The sequence below is a fragment of the Leopardus geoffroyi genome, chromosome A3 (genome assembly GCF_018350155.1).
Source record: "Leopardus geoffroyi isolate Oge1 chromosome A3, O.geoffroyi_Oge1_pat1.0, whole genome shotgun sequence".
Classification (NCBI taxonomy): Eukaryota; Metazoa; Chordata; class Mammalia; order Carnivora; family Felidae; genus Leopardus; species Leopardus geoffroyi.
This window is the reverse complement of record NC_059336.1, coordinates 110,474,759-110,500,833: the sequence shown is the minus strand read 5'-3', so window position 1 is coordinate 110,500,833 and position 26,075 is coordinate 110,474,759. Positions and strand designations below refer to the sequence as shown.

The window sequence follows — 26,075 nt, the reverse complement described above, 5'->3', positions numbered from 1 at the left end:
CCTGAATATATGCCACAAAATTGCCTTTAGAAATACCAACACTGTGGTAATATACCATTCTCAACCTAGGACACCTAAGACAGCTTATCTGATATCAATCACATATTTTTGTGCCCTCAAGAAACACTTGTTTAGTAGGAGTTTAGTAATAATACCTGATTGTAGTGTTCTCAGCATTATCATAGTCTATTTGACTAAAGGAAGAGAGAGTCACACTCAAAGAGCATCATAGGCTTTGAGGAGATAAATTTCTGGATTCAATTAGCTGGCTAACTTCAGGCAAATTATTTATTCTTTTGGAACTTCAGATTCCTCTACATATTTAAAACAAAACTGAAAAATCAGGATAATACCAAATACTCACAGGATTAAATAAAAGTCTACATGTAAAACAGACTAGGCTAGAAACAGGCATTAGCAGGATTTCAGCACATGGCACTTTAATTTCTTTGCATTTCCATAAAGGTTAAGATATCTGTCCTCGATACTTGTAAAAGTTGTCCAAGTCATCAGTTTATTCATTAATCAGAACACTGAATGTATAGATACTCTACACTAATACTGGCCATGACTGTTAATGGAAACTGGATGTAAAGTCAATTACTTACCATTTCTTATACTGTATTACAGTTTTTTATGATTCTCTCCTCAAGCATTTCCAAAATTTTATGCTCAAAGATAAACAGGTCACTGTTATTTACATGTGGAGATATTGTTCCTAAGCTATCACCAGCTAAGAAACTTGTTTCAATATTTTTCTAAGTTTTAGTCAAGAATATATGAGACATTGACATTCTTTGGTCGAATGAGACGCCCATTGTGGCCAGAGAACTAAAAAGACAAAAGGCATGATTTATAACAAAGAAATAATTACTCTCTGCCGAAGATACCTGATCCTTATGAGAAGTCACTTGGTTTTAGCAAGATCTGGTTGAACTGGTTGATGAAGACTGATAAATCAAGTATTTTATCAAGTTTATGTAGGACTCATAGCAGGAATGTTCACTGATCTCGTTTAAACTTGGCAATAGATATCCTCTATCAGTAGTAAAACTTCTATAATCTTTGCCAGTTCACGTTTATTTCTCCTTCCAATAACAGAAGTGCCTGACACCAGAGAAGGGCCATTACTGGCACATGCTAGGTTTGGACCATCTGATTCAAGGACACAGGAGAGCGACCTCCAGTAAGTACCCTACCAAGTGGGACCCGGACTAGCTTGGTCACTGATAAAAGAGATTATAACAACTCATGTCTGTTCATGCTTAAGAGAGGAACCGAGGGGCTGAGGGAAGAAATAGCAGTTAAGTGACAGGAATAACAGTGCCTTTCAGTCTATACATGCTGGTAGGTATGGAAAGTACCTAAAAGGTCAAGGCCAAAAGACAATACCAAAGAACAGTCCTTCACCCCTCAATCAGCCTCCCTTCCACATCATTAAGTCCAAACCTAATAAATAATATGGCAAGGTTGTGCTGGGGAATGATGCCTACACCTCTTTACAACAACAGTAGAAACCTTCAATATAGACAAGGGAATCCACAAATATGACAACCATTTAAAATACTGTGTAAGGATTGTAAACAGCATTCACAAGCTCTGGGAAACTATCAGATAATACTATTTCTCCCTCAGTGTCAGTTTTCCAACCTGATATCAGCTTGTGAGTAAGAAGGGAAAAATTCTAATTATGTGACATGGTAAAGAAGAAAAAGCTGGAAGGTATACTTGAGAAATTTAATAGCAAATAATTAAGTACTTTTCTGCTGAAAACTGATAATTAAAATACTCATAAACAGGGCGTCTGGGTGGCTCAGCTGGTTGAGCATCTGACTCTTGATTTCGGCTCAGATCATGATCTCACCTTTTGTGGGTTCGAGCCCTGTGTTGGGCTCTGTGCTGACAGTGTGGAGCCTACTAGGGATTCTCTCTCTCCCTCTCTCTCTCTCTGCCCCTCCCATGAACGCTCTCTCTCTCTCTCTCAAAATAAATAAATAAACTGAAAAAAAAAAAAAAACCCTCAAATACAGTTAAAGTAGAATATTCTCACTTTTTGGCTGGGGCTGTTTTCTGCAAATTCCACATTTTTAATGTGTGATCCTCTGATGCTGTTATCAAAACGGGCTCAGTGGGGTGGAAAGCAAGGGCTCGAATGCCATCGAAGTGACTTCGTAATGTAAACTTAGGGTTCCATGTCTTCCTCAATGCATCTTTATTGTTTGCTATCTATTAAGAAAACAAAAGAAAGATACCCGGACATCTGGTTCAGGACATGAAAAAAATTATATTTCAACATTAATTCTTGCTGATTTGTCATTAAATCATCACAATGTGCAATTGTTAAAACAATCTAATTTCTAAATGCAAATAATCAAATCAAAAGGCAAAATTAACAGTACGTCAACAGTGGTTTTCTTTGAAGAAATATGAATGAATACACAACAAAAAAACAAGTAACATAATTCAAAATTGAAAGAAGACTAAATAACAAGAATGGGTCTTTACTAGGATGACTTAAAAAAACAACAGACAAGTAATTTCAACCTAAATTATAGTATAGAAACTAATTTGGGATAAAACCTGAAAACTAAGTTACCTTTAATAACCTATTAACATTATAGAATATGATCCTACTTCTAGATTTTCAGTACTTTCTATGAAAAGCTAAATTTTCTTTGTCAAATTGGTAACAACGTTTATAAACTGGAAACATAAAATGTTAACCCTGGAAGAGACAATCAGATGTTACAAAACAATAAATTCCATTTGCAAAACACAACATTATCTTGCTTTTCTCCACACAGACTCCATCTCAACTTAAAAAATGCAGTTTTTCATTCCAAGAATATTCCAACTTTTTTTTTCATTTCCAACTAACAGCAAAGCCAAAGAGGTTCATGTTTAACTTTACACTAGCACCACATATCCTATCACATATTACTTTACGCTCCATGACTAATAAGCATTCTAGATTTAAGCACGAGTAGGGCACGTATTGGTTAACACACTGAAGAAATACTGCCATACTTACAATGACAAAAAAAACCAATACTAATAATAACTGCTATTTTGAGCATTATTCATTACTTTATACATTTTTCAAAAACTTAACACGCATTAACTCACTTAAGTGTCACAACAGCTCTATGAAGGAATCAACATTATCCCCACTTTAAGGACCAGACATGTAAAGAAAAGAGAAGCTGAATGAGTTCCCTCTAGTAAGTGGAAGACTCAGGATTCAAAACCAAATAGCCTGACTTAAGAGGCTACACTCGTAATACAAACTGTAACTTAGGACCCAGAAGTTTAAAAGTCTGCAGAAAAATTTGGATAGAGCGGGTCACAATTGGAGCAGTAAGAAGACAGAACACACGATGCAAGGAACTACTATAAGATCTGGGGCTGGTTATCTTTGCATGGGGGCTGGGGGTGCGTGGAGCAGGGGGAGAAGCAGAACAACTAAGTTGACTCTTGTCTGCTCTTATTGAAGAGCTGAAAGATTTTCATATACAAAAGCAATTAGATTCCTTCTGAATGTCTTAATGTGGTAGACAGCCACTAAGATGGTTCCTGATCAGCCCTACGTCCTCATATTTACACCTTGTGAAGTCCCCTGCCACAATACAGGGTTGCTCTGTGTGACCAATAACATATAGCAAAAGTGGTGGCAAATTACTTCCAAAATCAGGTCATAAAACCGTGCATCTTGGGTGTTCTTGCTCACTCTCTTTTCAAGTACACCCACACTGGGAGAAGCCAGCTGCTCCACCGAGAACGCCACACAGAGGCTCCTGGGTAAGAAACTAGTCCCCAGCCAATAGCCAGCAAGGAACCAAGGCTTTTGAACAACTGCATGAGTGAGCCTGGAAGGAGATCTTCCCAAGTCTTCATTTAAGACTGCAACCCCTGCTACATGCTTACTATAACCACATGACAGACCAGAACCACACAGCTATGCTGCCCCAGATTGCTGGCCTCCAAAAACTATAACAAATGTTGTTTTAAGCTGTGTCGTGTGCAATTTGTTACACAGCGGTAGGTTACTAATATATTTATTAGAACTAGAGACTTCTTTTAGAAACACAGACATAACACTAAGTTTTTAACAACTAACAGCTAAAAAAAAAAAAAAAAAAGAATGACATTTGTCTAGAGACATGACTGAATTCTGTAACATATGGGACAAAATCTTTGTGAGGTACGTATAGAGAGGACAAAAGTATCTCATGGGAACTTCTGCTTTTAGCCATGATGTAGACTAGACCATTAGGATCAAGTCTGTACTGAGGACAAGTAGAAAAGCAGAGCTAATAATTTTTAAATGGAGAACCAGAAAAATAGTGAAGAAAAAGGAGGCCAGGATTTAGGGGAAGACAAATCTAAAAAGGTGAGCCTGATATTTGGAGTTGTTTCTCCCCAGAGGGTATTTACTGATTCCAGAGGGGATGGTTGAGAGGTCAGGCTGTGCTTTTGACGCTTGGGCAGTGCAAGGAGATACAGACTGGTGTCCAGGGCCTGCCAAGAAGGTGGGGCTTGGTGAACCACTGTGCTTTGGGTTTTAAGTCCAAAGGGTTGCATCCTAGACAGAAGCGTGAACTAGAACAAAAGCCCTTGCAGAGACTGCAGATCAGCTTTAAATCATCTGAAAAACTGAAACTGAAATGAGGTGATCCAGATTTCTACTGGCTACAGACATCTGAGAGAAGCAAATTAAAATATACTCCCTGGGGGAAGGTATCATCCTAGGCCTAAAGTTATTTCTATAGACATTTTTTCAAGTATGGTTATTTGGACACAATAAAAAATAGCTATGCCCACACAAGATTATACAGCTTAATGAAAACAACTGGGAACATAATCATGCTTACTGTGTTCAAGAAGATAAAAGACAACACTGTAAATTTTGGAATAAATCTATAGAAAAAGAATTCTAGAAGCAAACAATGTAAGACCTAAGTAGATAGGTTTAATTACACATTACACATAACTGAAGAAAGAATTAGTTAACCAGAAGATGGGTCATAAAAACATCTAGAGTGAAGTATAGAGACAAAAGATGGAAAATACATAACAAAGGGAGCAGGAGACAGAGGATGTAGAGAGTTCTAACAATATAACTAGAGTTCCAGAAGGAGAAGAAAGAGAGACGTGTAAAAGCAGTATTTGAAGATAAATAGCTGAGAACTTTATATAAAACTGAGAAAAACATACTAAGCCAAGAAAGTCTAAGAACTTCATGAAGGTTAAATAAAAAGAAAACTAAACCTTGGCTAACAGTCAAGACATAGGAAGATTATGAGTCATAGAAGAAAAAAAAAATCAGACTAACGTTGAACGACCAATAAAAGAAATGACAGCTGACTTTAGCAGAAAACGAAGGAAGAAAATGAAATAATATATTTAGAATGTTTAAAGTGAAACTAAATACAAAACAAAACAAAACAAAACAAAACAAAACAAAACAAAAACCTTGCCAACTGGAACTCAATACCAGAGATAAAAGTTAACCCACTCAGGTGAAATAAACAATTTAATAAAACCAGAAACTGAGGGAATTGGATACCAGTAGACCTTCACCAAAGAGAAATATTAACTGTTCTTAGAGTAAAAGAAAAGTGTTCCAGATGGACAGTCAGATGCGCAGGGGAGAACAGAATAAAGCAAAATGAATCATGTAAAATGGATAACCCTAACTGAATGTTGAGTGTATAAAACATTATCTTGTAGGAGATAAATGTCGAGACAAAATATATAGTAATAGTAACATATATGTACAGTAGGAATTTTTTAAGTATAGTTAAAAGTGTTCTAAAGGTCTGTGCATTAAAATTTTGATAAGGATATGTGTGGTAATCTCTAGGGTAACAATAGAAAGAGTAATGAAAGACTGCATAATCTCCAAATAATGGAGTGGGGGTGACTTATAAAAAAGAATCCCAATATAGCTAAAAATAGGAGAAAAAAGAACACAGAACAGGTAGCACAAATAAACAGGGGGTTTAAATCCAAATATATCAGTAATTACTTTAAAAAGAAATGGACACGGGGCGCCTGGGTGGCGCAGTCGGTTAAGCGTCCGACTTCAGCCAGGTCACGATCTCGCGGTCCGTGAGTTCGAGCCCCGCGTCAGGCTCTGGGCTAATGGCTCAGAGCCTGGAGCCTGTTTCCGATTCTGTGTCTCCCTCTCTCTCTGCCCCCCACCCCCCGTTCATGCTCTGTCTCTCTCTGTCCCAAAAATAAATAAACGTTGAAAAAAAAAAATTAAAAAAAAAAAAAAAAAAAGAAATGGACTCAATGCTCCAATTAAAAATGTTGTCAGGGGCACCTGGGTGGCTCAGCTGGTTAAGCATCCAAAGTCTGCTCAGATCATGATCTTGTGATTCAGGAGTTCCAGCCCCTTATGGGGCGAGCGTGAGCCCCGCTTCTCTCTCTCTCTCTCTCTCTCTCTCTCTCGCTCTCTCTCCCTCGCTCTCTGCCCCTCATGGGATTCTGTCTCTCTCTCTGCCCCTCGCTCATTTGCGCCCTCTCAAAAATAAGTACATACATACATAAAAATTAAATAAAATTTAAAAAATAAAAAGGTTGTCAAATATTAGATGAAAAAACAAAAGTCAACTAAATTGTGTTTTTATACACAACAGATGTAGAATATAAGGATACAAAACTACTGGAAACAAATATTTTTTAAAAACCTGTATCATATATGCAGAGAATGGGGAACCAAGAGCCCATTTAGATGAGGTTATTGTAGTAGTTGCAGGTGAAGAAAACAATGGAGTAGGATGAAAAGTAAAAAACAGCTAACGATTTTAGGTATTTTTGGAGGAAGAACCCAAAAGACTTACTAATGGACTTAGCAAAGAGTGAGAATTTTGATTTGTAGGAAGAGGAGTGAGTGGTAAGGTTCCTCTTTGGAGCATATCCTTCTCATATCCATGGTTTGCTTAAGCATCCATCTTTATAGCCCCCATGTGGTAGGAGCTATACTGTGTTCTCCAACAAAGATAATGAGGTATCAAAGTGAGACCATTTTCATCAAGACAAGACAGGTTGTAAATACTTTATAAAACAAGCAACTGTTTTTCTGACAATTTAAATGTAGTTATAAAACAACTGTGTTTGGGATTAAGTAAACGCATGCATGTGTAAAGGTATGACGATTTCAGTTTTGGTCTCAATCACTGATGGGTCGGCCTTAACATCTGCAAGACACCCTGTAGACATCCCTGCCTAACAATAACTAAAATCTCCTGTAGACCAAGTATTCACTGATAATGTACTGGAGAAGAAACTCAAATGTTGCCATTAGGGAGGCATGAATTTCAAGTGATCTCTGGTGCCTTAAAACATAAAATCCAAACTTGGTAACAGAAAGGGAATTCTTTCCCTTAATCTAAAACCAATAAACAAGATATAAAAACTTACGGATTTAGGCAAAGACCATAATTTTAATCTCTACACAATGTGAAAAATACTGTATTTTCAAAGTTTGCAATTAAAACAGAACCAAATTCTATACCTGTAAAGAAATTTTACCACTGTTATCTTTTTCTATTAGGTTAACTTTTTAATTTTAAGAAATGAAAAAACAACAAAAATAAAACCATGACTCACATCATAAGTTAGTGAATCTGCTTCATTGGCCACTGTAAGTCCAGCCAATTCTCCAAGTCCCAGTTCACTTTCAAGGGCTTCATCTGCTCCCATGATGAAGGACTTCCCAGAAGAAGGAGGAAAGGTCAATGCTTCCACTGAAGGGGGAAGACAGAAGACACATAAAAAAACTTCTAAAGTGTAAACAGTCTCTTAAGGGCATGTCTATATTTGATTATTTTTAAATGCATTCAAACACAGTAAAATTCAGTGAGCAGAAAATCCTCAAGAACTGGTTGCTTTTTCCGTATCTTAACCATAGGCAAAGGTATCTAATTTGAAAGTACAACACAAGGGGTCTGTGGGTGGCTCAGTCGGTTAAGCATCTGACTTTGGTTCAGATCATGATCTTGCTGTTTGTGGGTTCGAGCCCCGCATTGGGCTCTCCGTAGCCCCTGCAGATCCCACATTGGATCCTCTGGCTCCCTCTCTCCTCTCTCTCAAAAATAAACAAACATTAAAAAAAGAAAGAGAAAAAAGAAAAGTACAACAGGAAACAAATCCAATAGACCACTGTCCCTTCTTTTTCACTATACAAAAAAATAATACGACTAAAGCAAAGTAGGCTTTCCTCGTTTGCTATTTCATGTTAATTACTCAAATTACTTCTATCAAATATTAAACATAAGTAACAAGTGATCTGAACACTCCTGGTCTTATTCAAAATAAAATTGCTTAATTCTATAACTCGGAAGAATACAGAAAATTTCAAACGAAAATGGTTATTACAACTGGGGTGCATGGGTGGCTCAGTTAAGCGTCTGACTCTTGATTTCAGCTAAGGTCATGATCTCACAGTTCGTGAATTTGAGCCCCACATTAGGCTCCATGCTGACAGCACAGAGTCTGCTTGGGATTCTCTCTCTCCTTTTCTCTCTGACTCTCCCCTGCTCATGGTGCATTCTCTCTCTCTCTCTCTCTCTCTCTCAAAATAAATCAACATTAAAAAAAAAAAAGAAAGAAGTAAAATAGTTACAACTATAAAATATGCCTATATAAGGCAAACTTAATGTTGGTGTTAGAACTCAGGACTGTGTCTGGAGAGAAGGGGAGAAGCAGTAACTTGAAGCCCAAGCAGCCCTTCAAGACCCTGGTAATGTTCGGATTCTGACCGAGGGAGTGGTAACACAGCTGGGTTCACTTTGTGATAATTCACTGACCTGCTCCCTTACCAATTCTACAGTTTTCCACAGGTATAGTTCAGTTAAAAATGTCTGTTTCAAAGACATTTTCTTTTCACTATAAGTGGATTTTTATTTCAAAGACGTTTTTTTAACGAAGTGTCCGTTTGAACGGTTTCATTAGCCGCGAGCTGACGCCATATCTTCTTTGTAATAGATGACACTGAACATACCAATCCAATTCCTCCAATCACCATCATAGAAGAATCAGTTAAAAGCAAAATGCCAAAGTAAAACAGGAGTTTTACCTAATTTGGTCAATAGTAAATTGTTGATTTTTATAAATGCAATTATGCTGGCAAACTGTCAAAGACAGTCTTTGAGTAGTTTTCTAGAGGTGGTTACTTTACTAATAACAAACATTTATAAGTTGATAAGACGAATTTAACAGTTTAAACTCCGGCTGCTAAAAAATGTTTTCTTTCCTTAAAAGAAACAAGTCAATATATGAATTAGCATATGTAGAAAACTGGATTTAAAGGTGTTTTTCAGCTTTAAATTATGTAAGTTTAGATTCAATCATAAGTATTTGTTGAAGAAATGAAAGAATAGTTATGTCTTAAAAATAGTAGACATAAGAGTTATGTCTTAAAACCCTTATAAGAACAAAGGAGAACATAAATTAAGACCTTATGCAATTAAAACCACCATGCAATAAAGCAGCAATAATAAAAATGGGTTTTACCCAAACATACCACATATCCTCTGAGGGGTTTGAGCAGCTCTCACATTAACTACTGCAGGGTGGAGACTGTTTAGGTTAGAATAGCAATTTTCATGCCAAATTTCAATCAAATGACTCACAGGAGACTATGAGACTGGGTCTTCAGCCAGGTGTTTTGTTTTCATTTCTACTGTATCCAGACAACTTTGTTCAGGTGTGAAATAAAAAGGACTCTTAAAAACAAGACTAAGATTCATGGGATTTGAGCATACACTCTGTTTGGGCTAATTTAAACAATGCTCTAAAAATGACCATGTTGAAACAAAGGCAGAGCTCCTTCCAGCACACTCCCTGGCTAAGCCAGCAGACCCGAGGGCCAGAGGGAGCAACCATGGGCAGAACTCTAAGACTCCTTACAACTTGAGACGATAGGCCACATTTCTTCAGCTTTTACAAAATTATTCTGTGCCTCTTTACTATTTACAGTTAAATAATTAAAACAAAACCATTAAAACAAAAATAAAGTGATAAACATTTATAGCACACACAGGCTATGGATATGGACACTTTTTCTGAAACTAAACTGGAGACCAAGAGGCATCATTCATGGGCAATTAAATACACCGTGTATTTCTTACACACTTTTTATATTTTTGAAAACCTTTCACTGAGGAAGAAAGCTTATAGGACCCATGTTAGAGACAGTAAGTTAGATATTCAACGCTTCAGTTTTAAGGTTCTTCAATATTTTTTCCCCATGAAGGGCACTTTCTGTGGCTTATGTAATGCTTCTATACGTTTGTCATTTAGTATATAGTACTTATTCTGCCTCTGTTATTAGAATTCTGCAAGATGAAATCTCTGATAAAACTCTTTAGGAGTTACTAGAACAAAAGAAAAATGAATTTCTTATCTAGACGTGATCTTAGAATAACAAACTGATTAAAATTCTCACATGGATAGTGTCAAGTGAATGTATCTCCTAGAGGACAACAAACACACCTAATGAGGCCCATGACTTCACATCTTTAATTCAAAAGACGTCTCTATATCAAAGAAATTGTGTATTTAGAGTATAAAGATGTAATGTACAAGTCTTCGTTACTTAATGTATGAGTAATAAATTCCAGGTATACTATGTATAAAATTAACTCTAATAAATAACTAACCATGTGATGGTCAAAAGTTTCATTTAAAAAGTACTCCGACCATGAAAATCTGTCCATCAAGGTTCTATCAGTTTATGTCTCTCTAAAATGTAACTGAATTTAAAACCCAAGAAAGAAAAACACTTATGATTTTTCTGTGGCTTTTTCCCAGTCTGTTTTATTCAATAAATAGTAATTTGAAGAAGCATATTCACTGCAAACAATTACGGTATTTAAATTCAAGGCAATTTTAAAAAATAAATATTGAAAAATATTTATTAATCATTAAGGTTCCTTTTACATCATACTGGATTTTCAGCTAATGTAAATACATACTTTTTTTTTTTTTTTTTTTTCCAACGTTTATTTATTTTTGGGACAGAGAGAGACAGAGCATGAACGGGGGAGGGGCAGAGAGAGAGGGAGACACAGAAGCGGAAACAGGCTCCAGGCTCCGAGCCATCAGCCAAGAGCCCGACGCGGGGCTCGAACTCACGGACCGCGAGATCGTGACCTGGCTGAAGTCGGACGCTCAACCGACTGCACCACTCAGGCGCCCCGTAAATACATACTTTAAAATCAATTTCTAGGGGTGCCTGGGTGGCTCAGTCAGTTAAGCATCTGACTCTTGATTTCGGGTCAGGTCATGATCTCATGGTTCGTGGGTTCAAGCCCCCACATCATGCTTTGTGTTGACAGCATGCAGAGCCTGCTTGGAATTCTCTCTGCCCCTCCCCCCACTTGCACATACACTTTCTCTCTCTCTCTTTCTCTCTCTCTCTCAAAATAAATAAACATTAAAAAAAAGTTTAGATCAATTTCTACATATAAGCATTCTATCTATTTATAAATAGATAAGTCAGAACTTATGTCTAGAAAACAGGCAGAATTGTATTTAAATATCTTAAGACGGTACTGTAAAAAACTGGGAACCTAAATATCCAAAAGGGATATGGTGAAGTATCAAGTCTAAAATATAATGTGTAATCTCAAAATTATAATTATGAAAGTTGTTTTGGGACTTTATGTTACATAAATAAAACAAGATAGAATTACTCTATGTGGTGACTGTAACTTTGTAAAAAAATACACACAGTTAGACAAGGACTGAAAGGGAACAAAGAAACACAGTTGCACGTGTGAGTAGACTTTCAGGTGTCCTTTCCCCCCCCCCCCCGCCCCGTTTTCACTTATCAATGACAGACTTTAAAGAAAACATCCGAAAATATTTATGTGAATCTCGAAGTAAACATTTACTACCTATCATATGGACTTAATTTTCTTCTTGTTGCAGTAGGGTGAATAAAACAGCCTGTACATACCAAATACACGGCTTCTAGGGAGGTGGACTAGAATCTGGAGTTGGACTTGCTGTTTATGCACCCTTTTCAAGTCTAACAGATTGAAGGGGGAATCAAACCCCTTGAATGTAAGAAAGCCTACATTTGGGGAACACCATGTTGATCAAACATACATAAAGTTATTTTCTTAGGAAAGTCCTTTCTAATAACTGAATTTAGATATGCATTTCCCAGTAGTGTGTGTGTGTGTGTGTGTGTGTGTGTGTGTGTGTGTGTGTGCGCGCGCGCGCGCTCAGGAGTGTCATATACTTACCTTCGTCTGCCCTATTTATTTCGTGTTCTGGAAGCCTGGAGCTGGTGGGTCTGGAAGGTGAACCCACAGATGGCTGTAACGAGGGAAGTTCATCAACATCTCTCAAGTTAGCAAGCATATCTTGTAGTTTTGACCTATTGGGCCCTAGCCCAGAAACAGAGAGGAAGAGAACAAAAAAGAATGGAATTATCCAACTGCATCAAAATGGTGCCATAAACCTTATTCACATTTGCTTACATTCACCTTTAAAACTACCCTACCATATTAAAAAGTAATTACTTTCCAAGTTTTCAAATTATTTTAAAAGTTTATTTCTTGAGAAGAATTATGTTTTACATATATTTTAAAAATTAAGCTAATGGAATAATATCGTTATTTCAATAAAAAATCATGTTCATATGCAATTTGGACCATTAAAAATAATAGCATTCTTTTAATCCTTTTATATTGCTCTAAATGACGACAGATACCAGGGATTGTGAAGCTACTGTGTACTGAGTTAAACGGCAACATTCCTTTTTGTCCATTTATGTGAAGTTGCATTCACTGCCTTACATCCTGAAGCTATGGTACCCGAGGTGAAGTCTCATGCCCTACTGATTACTTACCTGAACTTTGATTCTTCATTCTCCCACATCCCTGTTTTGACTGTTTTATATAGGATAGAGGCTGAAACAGATCTTCGGTAGTTTTTCCTGTTACAAGTTTAATTAAGAATGGGAAAATCTTACCCATAGTCCATTATGGTTTTTTTTTCCTATACCAGCAAAGAACACAACTATTTTTAAGCAATTTTAACTACTACCTAGAAATATATTTCAAGACCGTATGATTGAAGTACACGATTTGACTGGAAATATTTCTACTGGGCCATATCAATAGGAATCAAATTTTTCCAACAGTAAACGTTCAATTAAAAAAATATTTGTGGGGGTTTGTAAATTTCTGCTTCATACCAGGTCAAAGTTTTGCTTCAGTTCTGTTTTTACCATGTCTTCACTTGTTCCCAGATCACCATTTTATGAAAACAGTGTGAACTGATGATAAACAAAATGTGTGGAGCCTCACCCTGCAGTCCCTCTACCCTAAGATATTAAAATTTCTCCCCCTGTAGTCATTTTTCTTTGTTATACAAAAAAAACTATGTGCTATATACCTGCATGCTGATCATAATCTCCAGATTCAGGAAAGCCAACAGCTTCCATTAGTAGGAATACGGTTCCAGTCAAATGGTGCCATTTTAGATCGTAAGTGCTAAATGCCAACTATAGCAATGCCTTGATATTTGACAAGAACTGAATAACCAGTATAATAGTAGGTGGATTCTACGTAAATCCTGGATACCCTTCCAAATGAGAGATTTTTTACATTTCAAAACATTATTGTAGCATAATGACTTAAAGAAATATGAACTTATGTCAACCTGAAAATTAAAATACTCTCCTTTCTCATTTATGACATTTGCATTAAAATTTCAGTGTAACTGGTTTTGCCATGGCTCTGAAAAGCCCTAGTAAATCATGTCTCATTACTGTTTAAGATCACATTTATTATCCATACATTTGGATAAAAAGTACAAAATGCTCTTAATGTTTTAATATTAATATTTCTCATTATAATTTAATTTATATTGAGAAGGCATCAAATAATAGTTCTTAGTTATGTAATCGTTACAAGTATAACATCAAAAATAGCCACTGACTTTTTAATCCATTCAAGTTAAATACTTGTAACTCCTAGCATATTTTAAATAAAGATTTGAATTGTTTATCAATAACAACTACGCTTTTTCCAACTTTTAAATACATGTTTCACTAAACTGGATTTTAATCCCACTTTACACTACTTTAATATCCCAAAGGATGCAATTCCTTTTGCCATAAAAGGGAGACCCATGTGCATATGGTCAACGGGAGTGGAAGCACAGGAAGTAGTTTAGCTTTGCTGTCCTAAAAAGGTGTTTTAGATGGTTTTCAGGGATGCTTGAAAGCTTCTTCAAGGTTTCTACTTTACATACTTAATTAGATCTACTGCTAAACCTAATAATTTGCATAATTATATATATATATATATATATATATGGTTATATATGGTTCACAGGGCTAGCAATTTCATTTTAGCTTCCAGTTTTTATATGGCAGACATCTTACTAAAAAGAAAAAGCTAATTGGCAATATTATTATAAATGAAATTGGCCAAAATTCTTAAATTAGAAAATAAATACTTTTAAAAGTTGTGTATTTGACTCTCTGCCCTGTATAGCATATAGTAGTGAGAGCAAATGAACTGTGTGTTATGAACACACAGAATATTCAGGGGTAGAAATTAACTTTCTGTCTCCAAGGTCTAAAATTATATGCAGTAATTTTGGTGGATTGCCAGAGGGTCAAACTAGATGAGATTTAAAACTGTCAACAGTGAAAAATCATTGTGGTAATTAAGCACATATACTTTAAAAATGAAATTATCACTATGTTTTGAATATATAGTTCCATATTCTCACAAGGCTCTAGATTTATTATTGGGATATATTATGATTCCATAATCAGAAGCATGGTTGTTTTTATTTTTTTAAGGTCACAATCAAATAACTAACCACTTAATTTCAACCCCTGAGAGCAGATGAAAACGAAAGAGACCAGGAGCAGAAAAGAAAAAGAGTAAGTGGTTTTAGGAAAACATTGGGGAAAAAAATTGGGGGATATAAAAAAGGAAAGATTTATGGTTTACAGATACAATGTTTTCCACTTACTCTTCACCCCCTTTTTCCCCTTTCTCTCCTTTTTGTATTGTTCCTTGAGTTTGGTAATTACTCCCTGGTCCACATTCCAGGCTTCAGGCATGAGACACTGGTCTTCCTTTTCTAAATAGAGTGAAACAAATGAAATAGCCTTTTTAAATTAAATATTGAACACTATAAGTCAATTCACTGTTGTGTCACTGAATGACAACAACCATTTTCTTCAATGTAACACTAATTTTAAAGTTATTGCTTATAAGTCATACAAAATGTAATATCTAAGAAACGACAATTCAATTTCCTAGGTAATAATATTAAATTTCTCTTGAAAGAAACAGAAAAAAACACTAGAAGATTTGAGTGACTTTTATTAAATTAAGCCCCCAACTCTATAATGAGAAGCCCTCATTTTCATTCCATTTTCTGAATTCAGTTATGACTGACTCACAAAAAAAACACTTATTAATTTATGTAATGAGAGAAGATTATTATTAAGAGATTATACAAAACAGTCTTCAATGATCTTTTCATTTCAAAAATTTTATATTTTTGGCATGTGTTCATCAACTAATCATTTTTTTTACAGGCCTTATAAACAGCACTTTGTAAACTTATCAATCAACCTTCATTCAAAATTTAAAGCAATTTAAGTGATTTGTTAGCCTATAAGTTCTTAAACAGGAAACTGAGCTTCTAGCAGATAAGAAATTCAATCATTAATTTTCACTATTTCAAGAGAAGAAAATTTAAGGAGTAAATATGTTACATATTTTATACTTAGTATAAATTTATATACTATATAACATTATGTGTTAGCTCAGAACTCTTGCTTGAACTCAAGACTCATATCCAACTGCCCACTCTACATTTCCATGAGAAATTCTAAAAGATATCTCCAACTAAACATATAAAATCAAATTCCCCCCTTTTCCAAATCCAATGTTTCATCCTGCCATTTGCTCAGACCAAAAAACTCCCTTTCTTTCACATCTCACATCAAATATTTCAGGAAATACTGTTTTTTCTACCTTCCAAACACATCTAGAATCTGACTACTTAGCACATACACTACTTTTCTAATCACTCTGTCTCTTGCTAGAATTACTACAATAATTGCCCCCTTTCCCCTAACATCAAGATTATTACCAACAATGGCTACTATAGGTAGTCTTTCTCAATACAGCAGCCAGAATGATGCTTTAAAAGTCAGACCATGTCACCCTTCTGCTCAAATTCCCCTGTGGTTCCCCATCTCACCAGTGGTCTATGGCCCTACACGATTTGATCATTTGTTACCATATTCCCCTTAGAATCACTCTGCTTCAGCCATTCTGGTGTCCCAGAATTCCTCAAGCATATGAGGGCTACTGCTATCCTGGGGCATTTGATGTAGCTTTTTTTTTTTTCCTGAATATTCCTCCCCTAGATACCTTACTGTCAACCCATCAATCCACTTCAAGTCTTTTGTCCAGATGTTACCCCTCAATGGGGCCTACCCCATTACAATTTTAAATTGTAATCTGTCTCCTCCAGGCCACCCTGAGCCCAGCACTCCCTATCTCCTTTACTCTGTTCTACTTTTTCTATTTCCCACAACATTTATCACCTTCTGACATGCTCTATCCTTTATGTTTATTGCTTACTGGCTATATTCCCTTAGCAGACTATATGGACCACAAGGGTAAGGATCTTCACCAAATGACTTGGCACATAGAAGGCACTTTATCAATATTTGTTGGATGACTGGAATAAATCTAAATGAATCAGAACAAACAGGAATCTATTTTTAAGAAGTTTAAATTTCAATCTACAGTTTTAAAAACTTTATTGGGCCTCTGAATATACTAAACACAATAAATTTTAAAACTCGCAACATTTTTATAGCTCTAACTATAATCTATCAATAATAAAAATACTCTATTTTTCCAGAAAGATCTAACAATTTAAAATGTTAATATTTCGGGGCGCCTGGGTGGCTCAGTCGGTTGGGCATCCGACTTCGGCTCAGGTCATGATCTCACGGTTCGTGGGCTTGAGCCCCGCATCAGGCTCTGTGCTGACAACTCAGAGCCTGGAGCCTGTTTCAGATTCTGTGTCTCCCTCTCTATCTGCCCCTCCCCCACTCCAGCTCTGTCTCCCTCTGTCTCAAAAAAAACATTAAAAAAAGTTAATATTTCATCAATCAGCTCTTAGTAATAAATTAAACTGGGTAGCTTTTGGATCCTAAAGTGTCTTCCATTTTTTTTTTAATTAAAAGTTAAACCTTATTGTTATCTTCACTAGACTCACAACAATAGTAATGGAAGGTCACAGAAGATGTATGGTGAAATCTATTACTTGCCAGAAACTAACAAGATTCTTTTTTTTTTTTTAATATATGAAATTTATTGTCAAATTGGTTTACAATTGGTTTCTATGCCTTGTACAAACTGATGAAATCTGCCTAGAATGAGTAACTACAATTTTTTAAATCTGTACTTCTTTTTGCACAGAAGATGCCAGAGATGAGTCTCTAAAACCCTCTATTACATTCTCATACTCAATTTCTACAAAATCTAGATTTACAAGTTCTACTACCTAGGCAGAAAACACAGAACAGTCTGTATACGGATTCAAATTATTTTCATGGATATTGCTTATATTTATAAAAAAATAAGATAAGCAATACAACTTTCTTTAAACAGACACACACATGCGCACACACACACACACACACACACACACACACAGATATATACACCGGATAAAAGGTGACAATAGTAAAAAGTTCATAGGATGTTCAACATTTCAACATTATGAGAAATTTACAGTGTTCTTCAAGATGTTGCCCTGCTGGTAAAATACTGGTTTCTTTTACTTAACGTCTCTGGTGGGATCCATATGCTTCCTTACCCCATTCTGTTCCATCGCCTGCACTTCTAGACTCACTGTCTCCTTCCTCTGACGTAACCAAGAAGTCAAACTCCTTTAGGGCTTCTTTTGTATCTCGATCTTCACTGCTATCAGGCAGTGCTTTTTTCCTAACGATCTAACAAAAAAACATGCTAAATTAAAATTTTAGGATATATTATGGAATTTCTTTATTTTTTTTAACGTTTATTTATTTTTGAGACAGAGAGAAACAGAGCATGAACAGGGGAGGGTCAGAGAGAGGGAGACACAGAATCTGAAACAGGCTCCAGGCTCTGAGCTGGCAGCACAGAGCCCGACGCGGGGTTTGAACTCACTGAGCGCGACATCATGACCTGAGCCGAAGTCAGCCGCTTAACCGACTGAGCCACCGAGGTGCCCCTGGAATTAATTTAAATAAAGAAAAACAGTATCCCTTTCTCATCGAATGAGAAAACCCAACTATTGGTTTCTTCAGAAAGTAGATCTTTGTTATGTTAAATAGCTGTAATACCTAACCAAATCAATGGAAAACAGGGGTCATTTTGAAAAGATACACATTACACATTTTAAAGTAACCATTGAAACTTTGTTCAATGATGGCTTGTTTTAAATAAACGAATGAAATCAGATATTGAAAACATTGTTATAGTTGATGAAAAATGTCCCTGACATACTACAGTACTAGGAGAACCACAACCATCTCTTACATTTCTTGGATGCAGCCTGTATAACGTGTAGACATTCTATTCTAACCAAAATGAGAAACATTTCACACAACAGTGCAAAGGTTTTACAGAATATAACCATGATAAAGGTTAGCTCTACTACATCATTCCCTTAAAAATCTAAAATCCCAAAATGCATGCCTTAAGGCTTAGAAAGTATTCGGTTAGAGGGGGAAAAAAAGGTTCCCATTACTATTTGTACTGTTCCAACCTGGCATCAGTTTTCTCCAATAACTCTCTACATATTTAAACTTTTTCTAAAACCTTGATCTTTCAGAGTGTGACTTAACTTAGATTTACTAGAAAACCTGGCAAGGGCTGTTATGTCTCATTCTATTCAGGAATGTCGCTGGAATCACAAATCCAGTTGAAGGATTAAAATTTAGGCTTAAGGCATGCAGCAGTAATTTTTGAGATCTATATGCCAATACTCGTTATGAATCATCTTCTTTTTAGTCACCTGCACCACTAAGAGCCCAAAGAAATTAGGATGACTGGTTTGCAGTTTCTTTTGCTACAATGGACTCGGTATCTCAACTTCTCCAGACCTCAGCTTCCTCATTTCATGCAAAATGGAAATAGCATGAGCTGATCAAACTGTATCAGTGGGTTATTGTGAGTGGTTTAAAATTTTAAGGGTTCAACAGACTCATCAATAGGACAGACTAGAGTCTAGAAACAGACTCTAAGAGATAACAAATACCTGACTTGTATTACCCTGTTCTCCTGCTCATTCCTGGTATCACTTACCAATCATAGTGCTTTTCATCTAAGATCAGATACAGTCTCAAAAATCCTTCTCAGTGCAGCACTCCAGGAAGCCACTATCAGAAGAAGAAAGCTGATGCAATGAATGAAACCTTATCTGCCTTAACTGTCCTGGTGTGTGTGTGTGTGTGTGTGTGTGTGTGTGTGTGTGTGTGTAAACTGAATAGGAGAAATCAAGGATTCTTTAATGCTGCTAGAATAACTGGTTTAACTATTCAGAATATTTCCCTAAAATCAAGACATACTTTTATGTTTACAGCATATTCCAATCTCCCATCTATGAATCTATTAAACAAAAAAAGCAAGACCAGTTTGACACACTGTGGTACAGAAAACCCATGCTGAAGGTGAATTCTTTTGTAACCACATGCCAATAATTTGTTCTAATTTTCCCTGGGCAGCCAGACCAAGGTCAAAAAGTATCTCTCAAGAGTTATGCCAAGAGAAGATGCTAACCTTCATTGCTCCACAAACACACTGCCTAATCCCTCTTCTTTTACCCTAGAGGCTTGATCCCTCTCTTTCCTTGACCCTGACGGGACACCAGATATAAATTAGATAGGCCATCACCAACATCTTGTAGATAGAGAATTCTTGTTCTCGATGCTTGACAAAAAGGGCAGAGAAAATACAGACTTACATTGAAAGTCTGAATGTATTTTCAACATTCTTATTACTAAATATGGTATTAAGTCACAGAATTAACTCCCAATCTGTTCTAGGTTTCATCTCCTCCACATAACCTTATGAATGAAAATATGGCAACCTGCAGATCACTGTCTATCAAGTCTCCCCAACCTAAATAAATTAAAACTCCTGTCGGTTTTTTTTTGTTGTTGTTGTTCTTACTTTTTTTTTAATGTTTATTTATTTTTGAGAGGGAGAGAAACAGAGTGTGAGCGGGGGAGGGGCAGAGAGAGAGGGAGACACAGAATCGGAAGCAGGCTTCAGGCTCTGCACTGTCAACACAGAGCCCGACGAGGGGCTCGAACTCACGAACTGCGGGATCATGACCTGAGCCAAAGTCGGATGCTCAACCAAATGAGCCACCCAGGCACCCCAAAACTCCTGTGTTTTTAATGGCTAGGTATAGAAGAAAAGTATGGTTACCAACAAAGAGTAAGATTAGTAAATGGGAAGGGGTGGGGTTTGTTGTAATAAGCACGTATTACTTTTCCTTACATCTAAGGTTCCACTCCACTCTTACCTTCAGTGAGTTTACAAATCAGCTTAAGAAATTAAGGCAGATACAAAAAGTTAGGAGTTGTACAGGGTGCCACAAAGATTAGAAAAAGGAATAGAAGGTCCCTTTTCAAATCATTAGAAGAAATATAACATAAATAGGGACAAGACTGTGACTAACACAACAGTTAATGATTCTTAATCCCATTACTTTTCTTCCTAAGTATCTGAATGTGGAGACTAAATCTTGCTGGTGAAGTTACCCTTCAAAATTTTAAAGATAATCACTTTATATATACATGTATAATTTCAAGATCATTATTACACATAACTAATGGTACTATGATAAGAATGAAGACCATGATGGTAAAGAAAAATAAGATGAAGAGGTTGATCATGAGGAAGAAGAAGGAAAGAGGAGGAAATGATCCAGAATGTAACTCAAAGAACAATCAAACTGTAATAGAGGGTAAAGAGCAAGATAAGAGAACACAGCAGTTTTTTGAAGATACCACAATACTATTTTATAGCCTACACACAAATAAAAGTTACTAATGGCTTTGTTCCTATATTTTCGTAGTTGAATCTATTAAACAATTTTGATTAAAGAAATAACAGTTTAAAAACCTGTTTGTTCACGAAACATTTTAACAGAATAATTTTCAGCCATTCTCTATATAGCTTCATGATACATTTTCTAAGTCATGCTTATTCATTGCTACATAGAGTTAGACTTTGAAAGTCCTTTTGGTATGTGGCTATTAACCTGCAACCATGAAAATGAGTGTACAGTATCCTAAAAATTAGCAAAGCTTTACAAAGAAATTATTTGTTTAGAGATATTTTTTTCCTGAAAAGCTAAAAGGATTTTTGAATCCAGTGCTTAAGTGGGGTTAAGTATTTTATATTAGCTGTGCCTTCACTGCTTGGTCACAGAATTGCTACAATCTGCACTAACTGGAATATAGGAGATCTTTATGAATTTGATTACTTAAAATTTCTTGAAACCAGTTTACGGTTAGGAATTTCTAGGAAGACCATACTTAATACTTAGAATAATCAACTTACAGATTTTCTTAATATTTAAATCAATATAATGGCTAACAAATAATGTAAAGCATCATAATCAGCGATCATTTACCACTGAGTTACGAATAAAGTATTTTGATGGGAAAATATGATCTCAATGCAATCAGCCCATAAAAATCACAAGGCAGTAGAAAATTTCCAAATGATTAGGACAGAGAAAAGGGATCATACAAGTTTAGGCATTTTCTTTTCATATAGGAAATTAAAACACATGCTATTACTACGTATTTGCATACGAAAAATTGGGGGTGACTACTTGAAGTTCAAATAATGCCCATGACAAGCCTGTACCAGCAGAATGCTACTGAACAGTGGCTCAGGGAAATAAGAATCTGGAAGTAATAATTTGAGAGTCTCTGATGGAAGCAAACGGCATCAAGAACAGAGGAGTTACACCCAGAAAGCGTATACATCATTTTCATATACAACATCTCATTTATTCCTCACAAAATCCTCTGAGGATACGATGGGTATTATGACCTCTGTTTTACAAAGTATAAAACTAAGCCTGAAGGATAAGAAGCACAGGTAACTAGTAACAGAAATGGAACTTAACCCCAAGGCTTTCAACTCTAGGTCCAGTCAGCTTCCCTACCTTGCTTTCTACCTTACTCTTCTTAAATACACATGGAAGAGGAAATGTAAACATTTTTCTAAACAAAGCATGACCTCATCTATTACTTAAAAGAGGAGAAGGATGGGAAGAAGAAGAGAGAGAAGAGAGGAGGAGGAGGGAAAAGAAGGGAGGAAAAAAGAAGAGAGGGAAAATAACAAGAGGGGCTGAAGGTGACAGAACAGAGAAGGGAAGAGAAGGAAGAAGAAGCAAGAGACACTTCTTATTCCAGGAAACTACCATGGGAAAGTCAATAAATTTATGAAGATCTAAACAAAACTGCAGAATAACTTTAAATCTGTTTGAAGAAATCTAATGGAAGAGTTCTGAGAGTCTATAACATTTGTCTACCAAAGCAACCCAGGCAAAAGTCACAAAAACCTCATCAATTAGAGGTGATGCCAGTCGCCATCAGGCACCATAATGGGTCTGTCAGTTCTATTGTCTTATAGCACCAATAACGCTGCACTGGTATAACACACACATTTTTACCACATTCACCAGCTCTGCAGAAATACTGAAATGTTTAATGAGCTAACAAGTCAAAGAGTAAGGACCTTTCAAGATTTTTTTTTTTTGTATTTTAAGTAATCTCTCCACCCAACATGGGGCTCAAACTCACAACCCTGAGATCAAGAGTCACATGTACTACTAACTGAGTCAGCCAGGTTCCCCAAAGAGTGAGGACCTTTAAGAGAAAGCTGCCATCCTAAAAATATTCTTGAATTTTAACTCAATACTAAAACCTCTTAGATTAAATGTCCCCAAATTCACACACACAAAAAAAGTTAAGAGTTTAGGTTGAAGAACACAGATTATTTTTAAAGTACACATAATGATCCCTAAAAATATTAATATCTGAGTAACCAACTCACCGTTGAAGTATCAATGATGCTTTTTTCTCTTCCATCAATGTCATCATCTTCATCTTCATCACTGAAATCTGCAGCTGCACTTTCAAGGAATTTGAAATTATCCAGCACGGAGGCAGAATCTGTTAACTCGGATTTTCTGGTTTAAAACATGTACGTCTTGCTCAGTTCATTTTTTACACTTAACATAAGAATTAATCCATGACATGCTGCATTAACTTGTCTATATTATAACTATGACCCCTCAAATCATGTTATGAATGACACTGATTCTTATCCATTACATTTCCATGGATTTTAATTGGAAAAGCACTATAGGAAGTGGTTACTCTTAAAGTACTTTACAATCATAACTATTCAGACTAATGGCCCTTCCTGATTCAGTATTCTTTTGATCCTTAAGTCAAACTTAATGTATTTCTTTTTAAAAATATTTTTCTTTTTAAACATTTAAAAATATTTTCTATTTTTCTCTATTCTTTTACTCTCTGCAACTCTTCCTCCAACAATATAAATTTCTATAACTAAAAAAATAACTAGTAGGTCAATTTTCTCTGATGCAATCTTACATTTCTGCTGAACAGCTAAGGAGCTGAAAAAAGTAAATGTGCACATGAAATAACTTATCAGTCAAACTAATATTACTATAAAACTTGATCGTGTTAATGAATAAACCATTCATTTTCAAAATGACTGGCTTTTCAAACATATACAATTTTAATTTAGTTCCTCAAAATAAATCTAGTAAATAATTTCCTAATAGCCAGAATAGAATGATTTCTCTCCAGTTCATTAGGAAATGTTTTAGATAAAAGGCATTTTCTTAAAAAAAAAAAAAAAAAAATTAACCACAACTATGGACAAAATTTTCAAAACAGATACATCTCAAATTTCAAATCTGTTGAGAGCTATGTTTTTGGTTTTTTTCCACCTATTCTCTATCCCTACATAAATCAGACAGATTCAGAATAATACCCTTTTCAGTTTCAAAACACAGGTCAAGGACAAAACACAAGACAATTAGAGTGGTCTTTTCTGAATATCTTTACAATGACTTACAATAACCCTTTAGGTAAAACTATAATCAGGAATAAGGCCTGCATTGTTTGTATCTACACAAAGAAACAATCTAATCTTACATTTATAAAAACAAGTTAATGTAGTCTTAGTTATTACTGAATACATTTAAGAAGGCTCCAATGACATTTGTTTAGAGAACTTATAAGTCCTATTTTGAGCCTTTACCCATATCCCATAATTTTAACGTTCCAACTAACAGAAACGATGTTCCTACTAGAAAATGTATAGAGTTCAATTTAAACCATTCTTATGGCTTTAACATGCATTAAAATGAAGTAACATAATATTTAGACTTTCATAGAATCTTTGGCTTTTTATTTAAGAATCATGCCAACATTTTTTTCAATAAGAATCTCCTTATTTAACTGTTCATGTTCATTTTAAACAAAATTACATGTAATTGTATGACATATGATCCAAAATGCAAAACAAAATATTTCAAATAGCTATTGAATTTCTCACACTGATTCTATCAGTTAAAAACATAAACTTAAAATAGATAATCTTCAAAAGAAAGAGGGGTTACAGTATTATTAAATACACAAACATGGTTAAGAAAAGTTTTACTTCTAAAAAATTTGAGGAATTTATAGGAGTTCTAGGTCACCAGGAATGAAATTTCATTTTTACAGATTTGAACTGAACTTTGAAAGATGATCTTTTGTGAAGTTCTAACAGTAAGTGACTGAGCTTCAAGATATTAAAATCTGTATTAAATCTATAAATTTCAAGCAAATAAAAATATCTTAAACAAAAAATATTATAATAATCACAAATAACTCTAATCCCTATAGGTTATCTTCTACCAAATGAAATTTCCATTTTTTAATTAAACTTTATAAAAAATTATTCCTGTAACAGTATCTAAAATTGCAAGTATCACAAGTGTCACCCATAAACCAAAATTATTTAGTAACCCAGACAAAATACTTACCCAATCATTGCTGTCTCTTTAACTTCAGCCTCTGTGCCATTTATAACTGAGTCCTGATTTCTGTCATCTTCCCTGTCCGTGACGTCACTTGAAAAGCCCAAGAGAGCTCGTACTCGTTTAGATTTCACATCTAGAATAGTATCCGTGTAACCCACCTCCTGTAGATACCTGTGTGCGAAGAGGATCCTTACAATCCAGTCATTTTGGAATCAGTATTCTATACCTTAACATGTAAATAAAAGTATTTCTTTAAATCCATTGCCTGCAGAAGACTTAACAGTACAGCACTATGCTGGTAAGACTGGCTAATAAATAATCTTCCAGCTGCCAGATGGAGATGTCTCTTGCAGTACCAGCCTCTACGGTCACTGAAAAAAATCAAAGAACTATACAATACACTATTCATTACATCTATCATAAGAAGAAGCTGTTCCTTAATATACCTAATAGCACATTCTTTCTTCTAGGCAGGATTGGAGCAAACTCACTCTCAGATCCTTAATAAATTACTATTTTATAACAGTAATTATTATAACCAGTACTCTTTTTACATTTCTGCTATAAAGTGTTTTTGGATCAACTGTCTGAGAGCTAGAGAGAATATTTCTAGCATATCTGCTTTCCTCCAAGACATACAAGAAGAGTACATTCCAAAGAGTCATTTCTACAGAAAGGAAGCTTTTATCCTAAGCCAACTCTAAAGTAAAAATAGCCCACAATTCAATTGTGGATGTGGGATGCGTGTGTGCACGTGGGTGTGTGTGATACTGAGAGCCAGCGGCACAGAAAAAATAGGTTTGTACTGAGAGCTAGACCTGGTTCTAAAGCCCATTTCTGCCACTTTCTTCCTGTGTAACTTTAATTCTCCTGAACTTCAGCTTTCTTCCCTCCTAAGAGTGACACATCTAATACATTGG

The 26,075-nt window shown here is 35.5% G+C and overlaps 1 protein-coding gene across 4 annotated transcripts in view; it reads right to left on the bottom strand.

Annotated features, from left to right (window-relative positions):
- The window catches only part of STRN (striatin), a 95,670-nt gene that overhangs the window by 18,958 nt on the left and 50,637 nt on the right, over positions 1-26,075 (bottom strand). For 2 of the 4 annotated variants that reach the window (XM_045447152.1, XM_045447153.1), the window contains exons 5-12: positions 25,159-25,326; positions 23,148-23,283; positions 17,896-18,031; positions 15,016-15,126; positions 12,872-12,958; positions 12,264-12,407; positions 7,618-7,754; positions 2,051-2,226 (exon numbers count right to left, since the gene is read on the bottom strand). In XM_045447152.1, the coding sequence (XP_045303108.1) occupies positions 2,051-2,226; positions 7,618-7,754; positions 12,264-12,407; positions 12,872-12,958; positions 15,016-15,126; positions 17,896-18,031; positions 23,148-23,283; positions 25,159-25,326 (1,095 nt within the window). The remainder of the gene's footprint in view (positions 1-2,050; positions 2,227-7,617; positions 7,755-12,263; positions 12,408-12,871; positions 12,959-15,015; positions 15,127-17,895; positions 18,032-23,147; positions 23,284-25,158; positions 25,327-26,075) is intronic. The other 2 variants (XM_045447154.1, XM_045447155.1) reach the window with 1 other exon arrangement.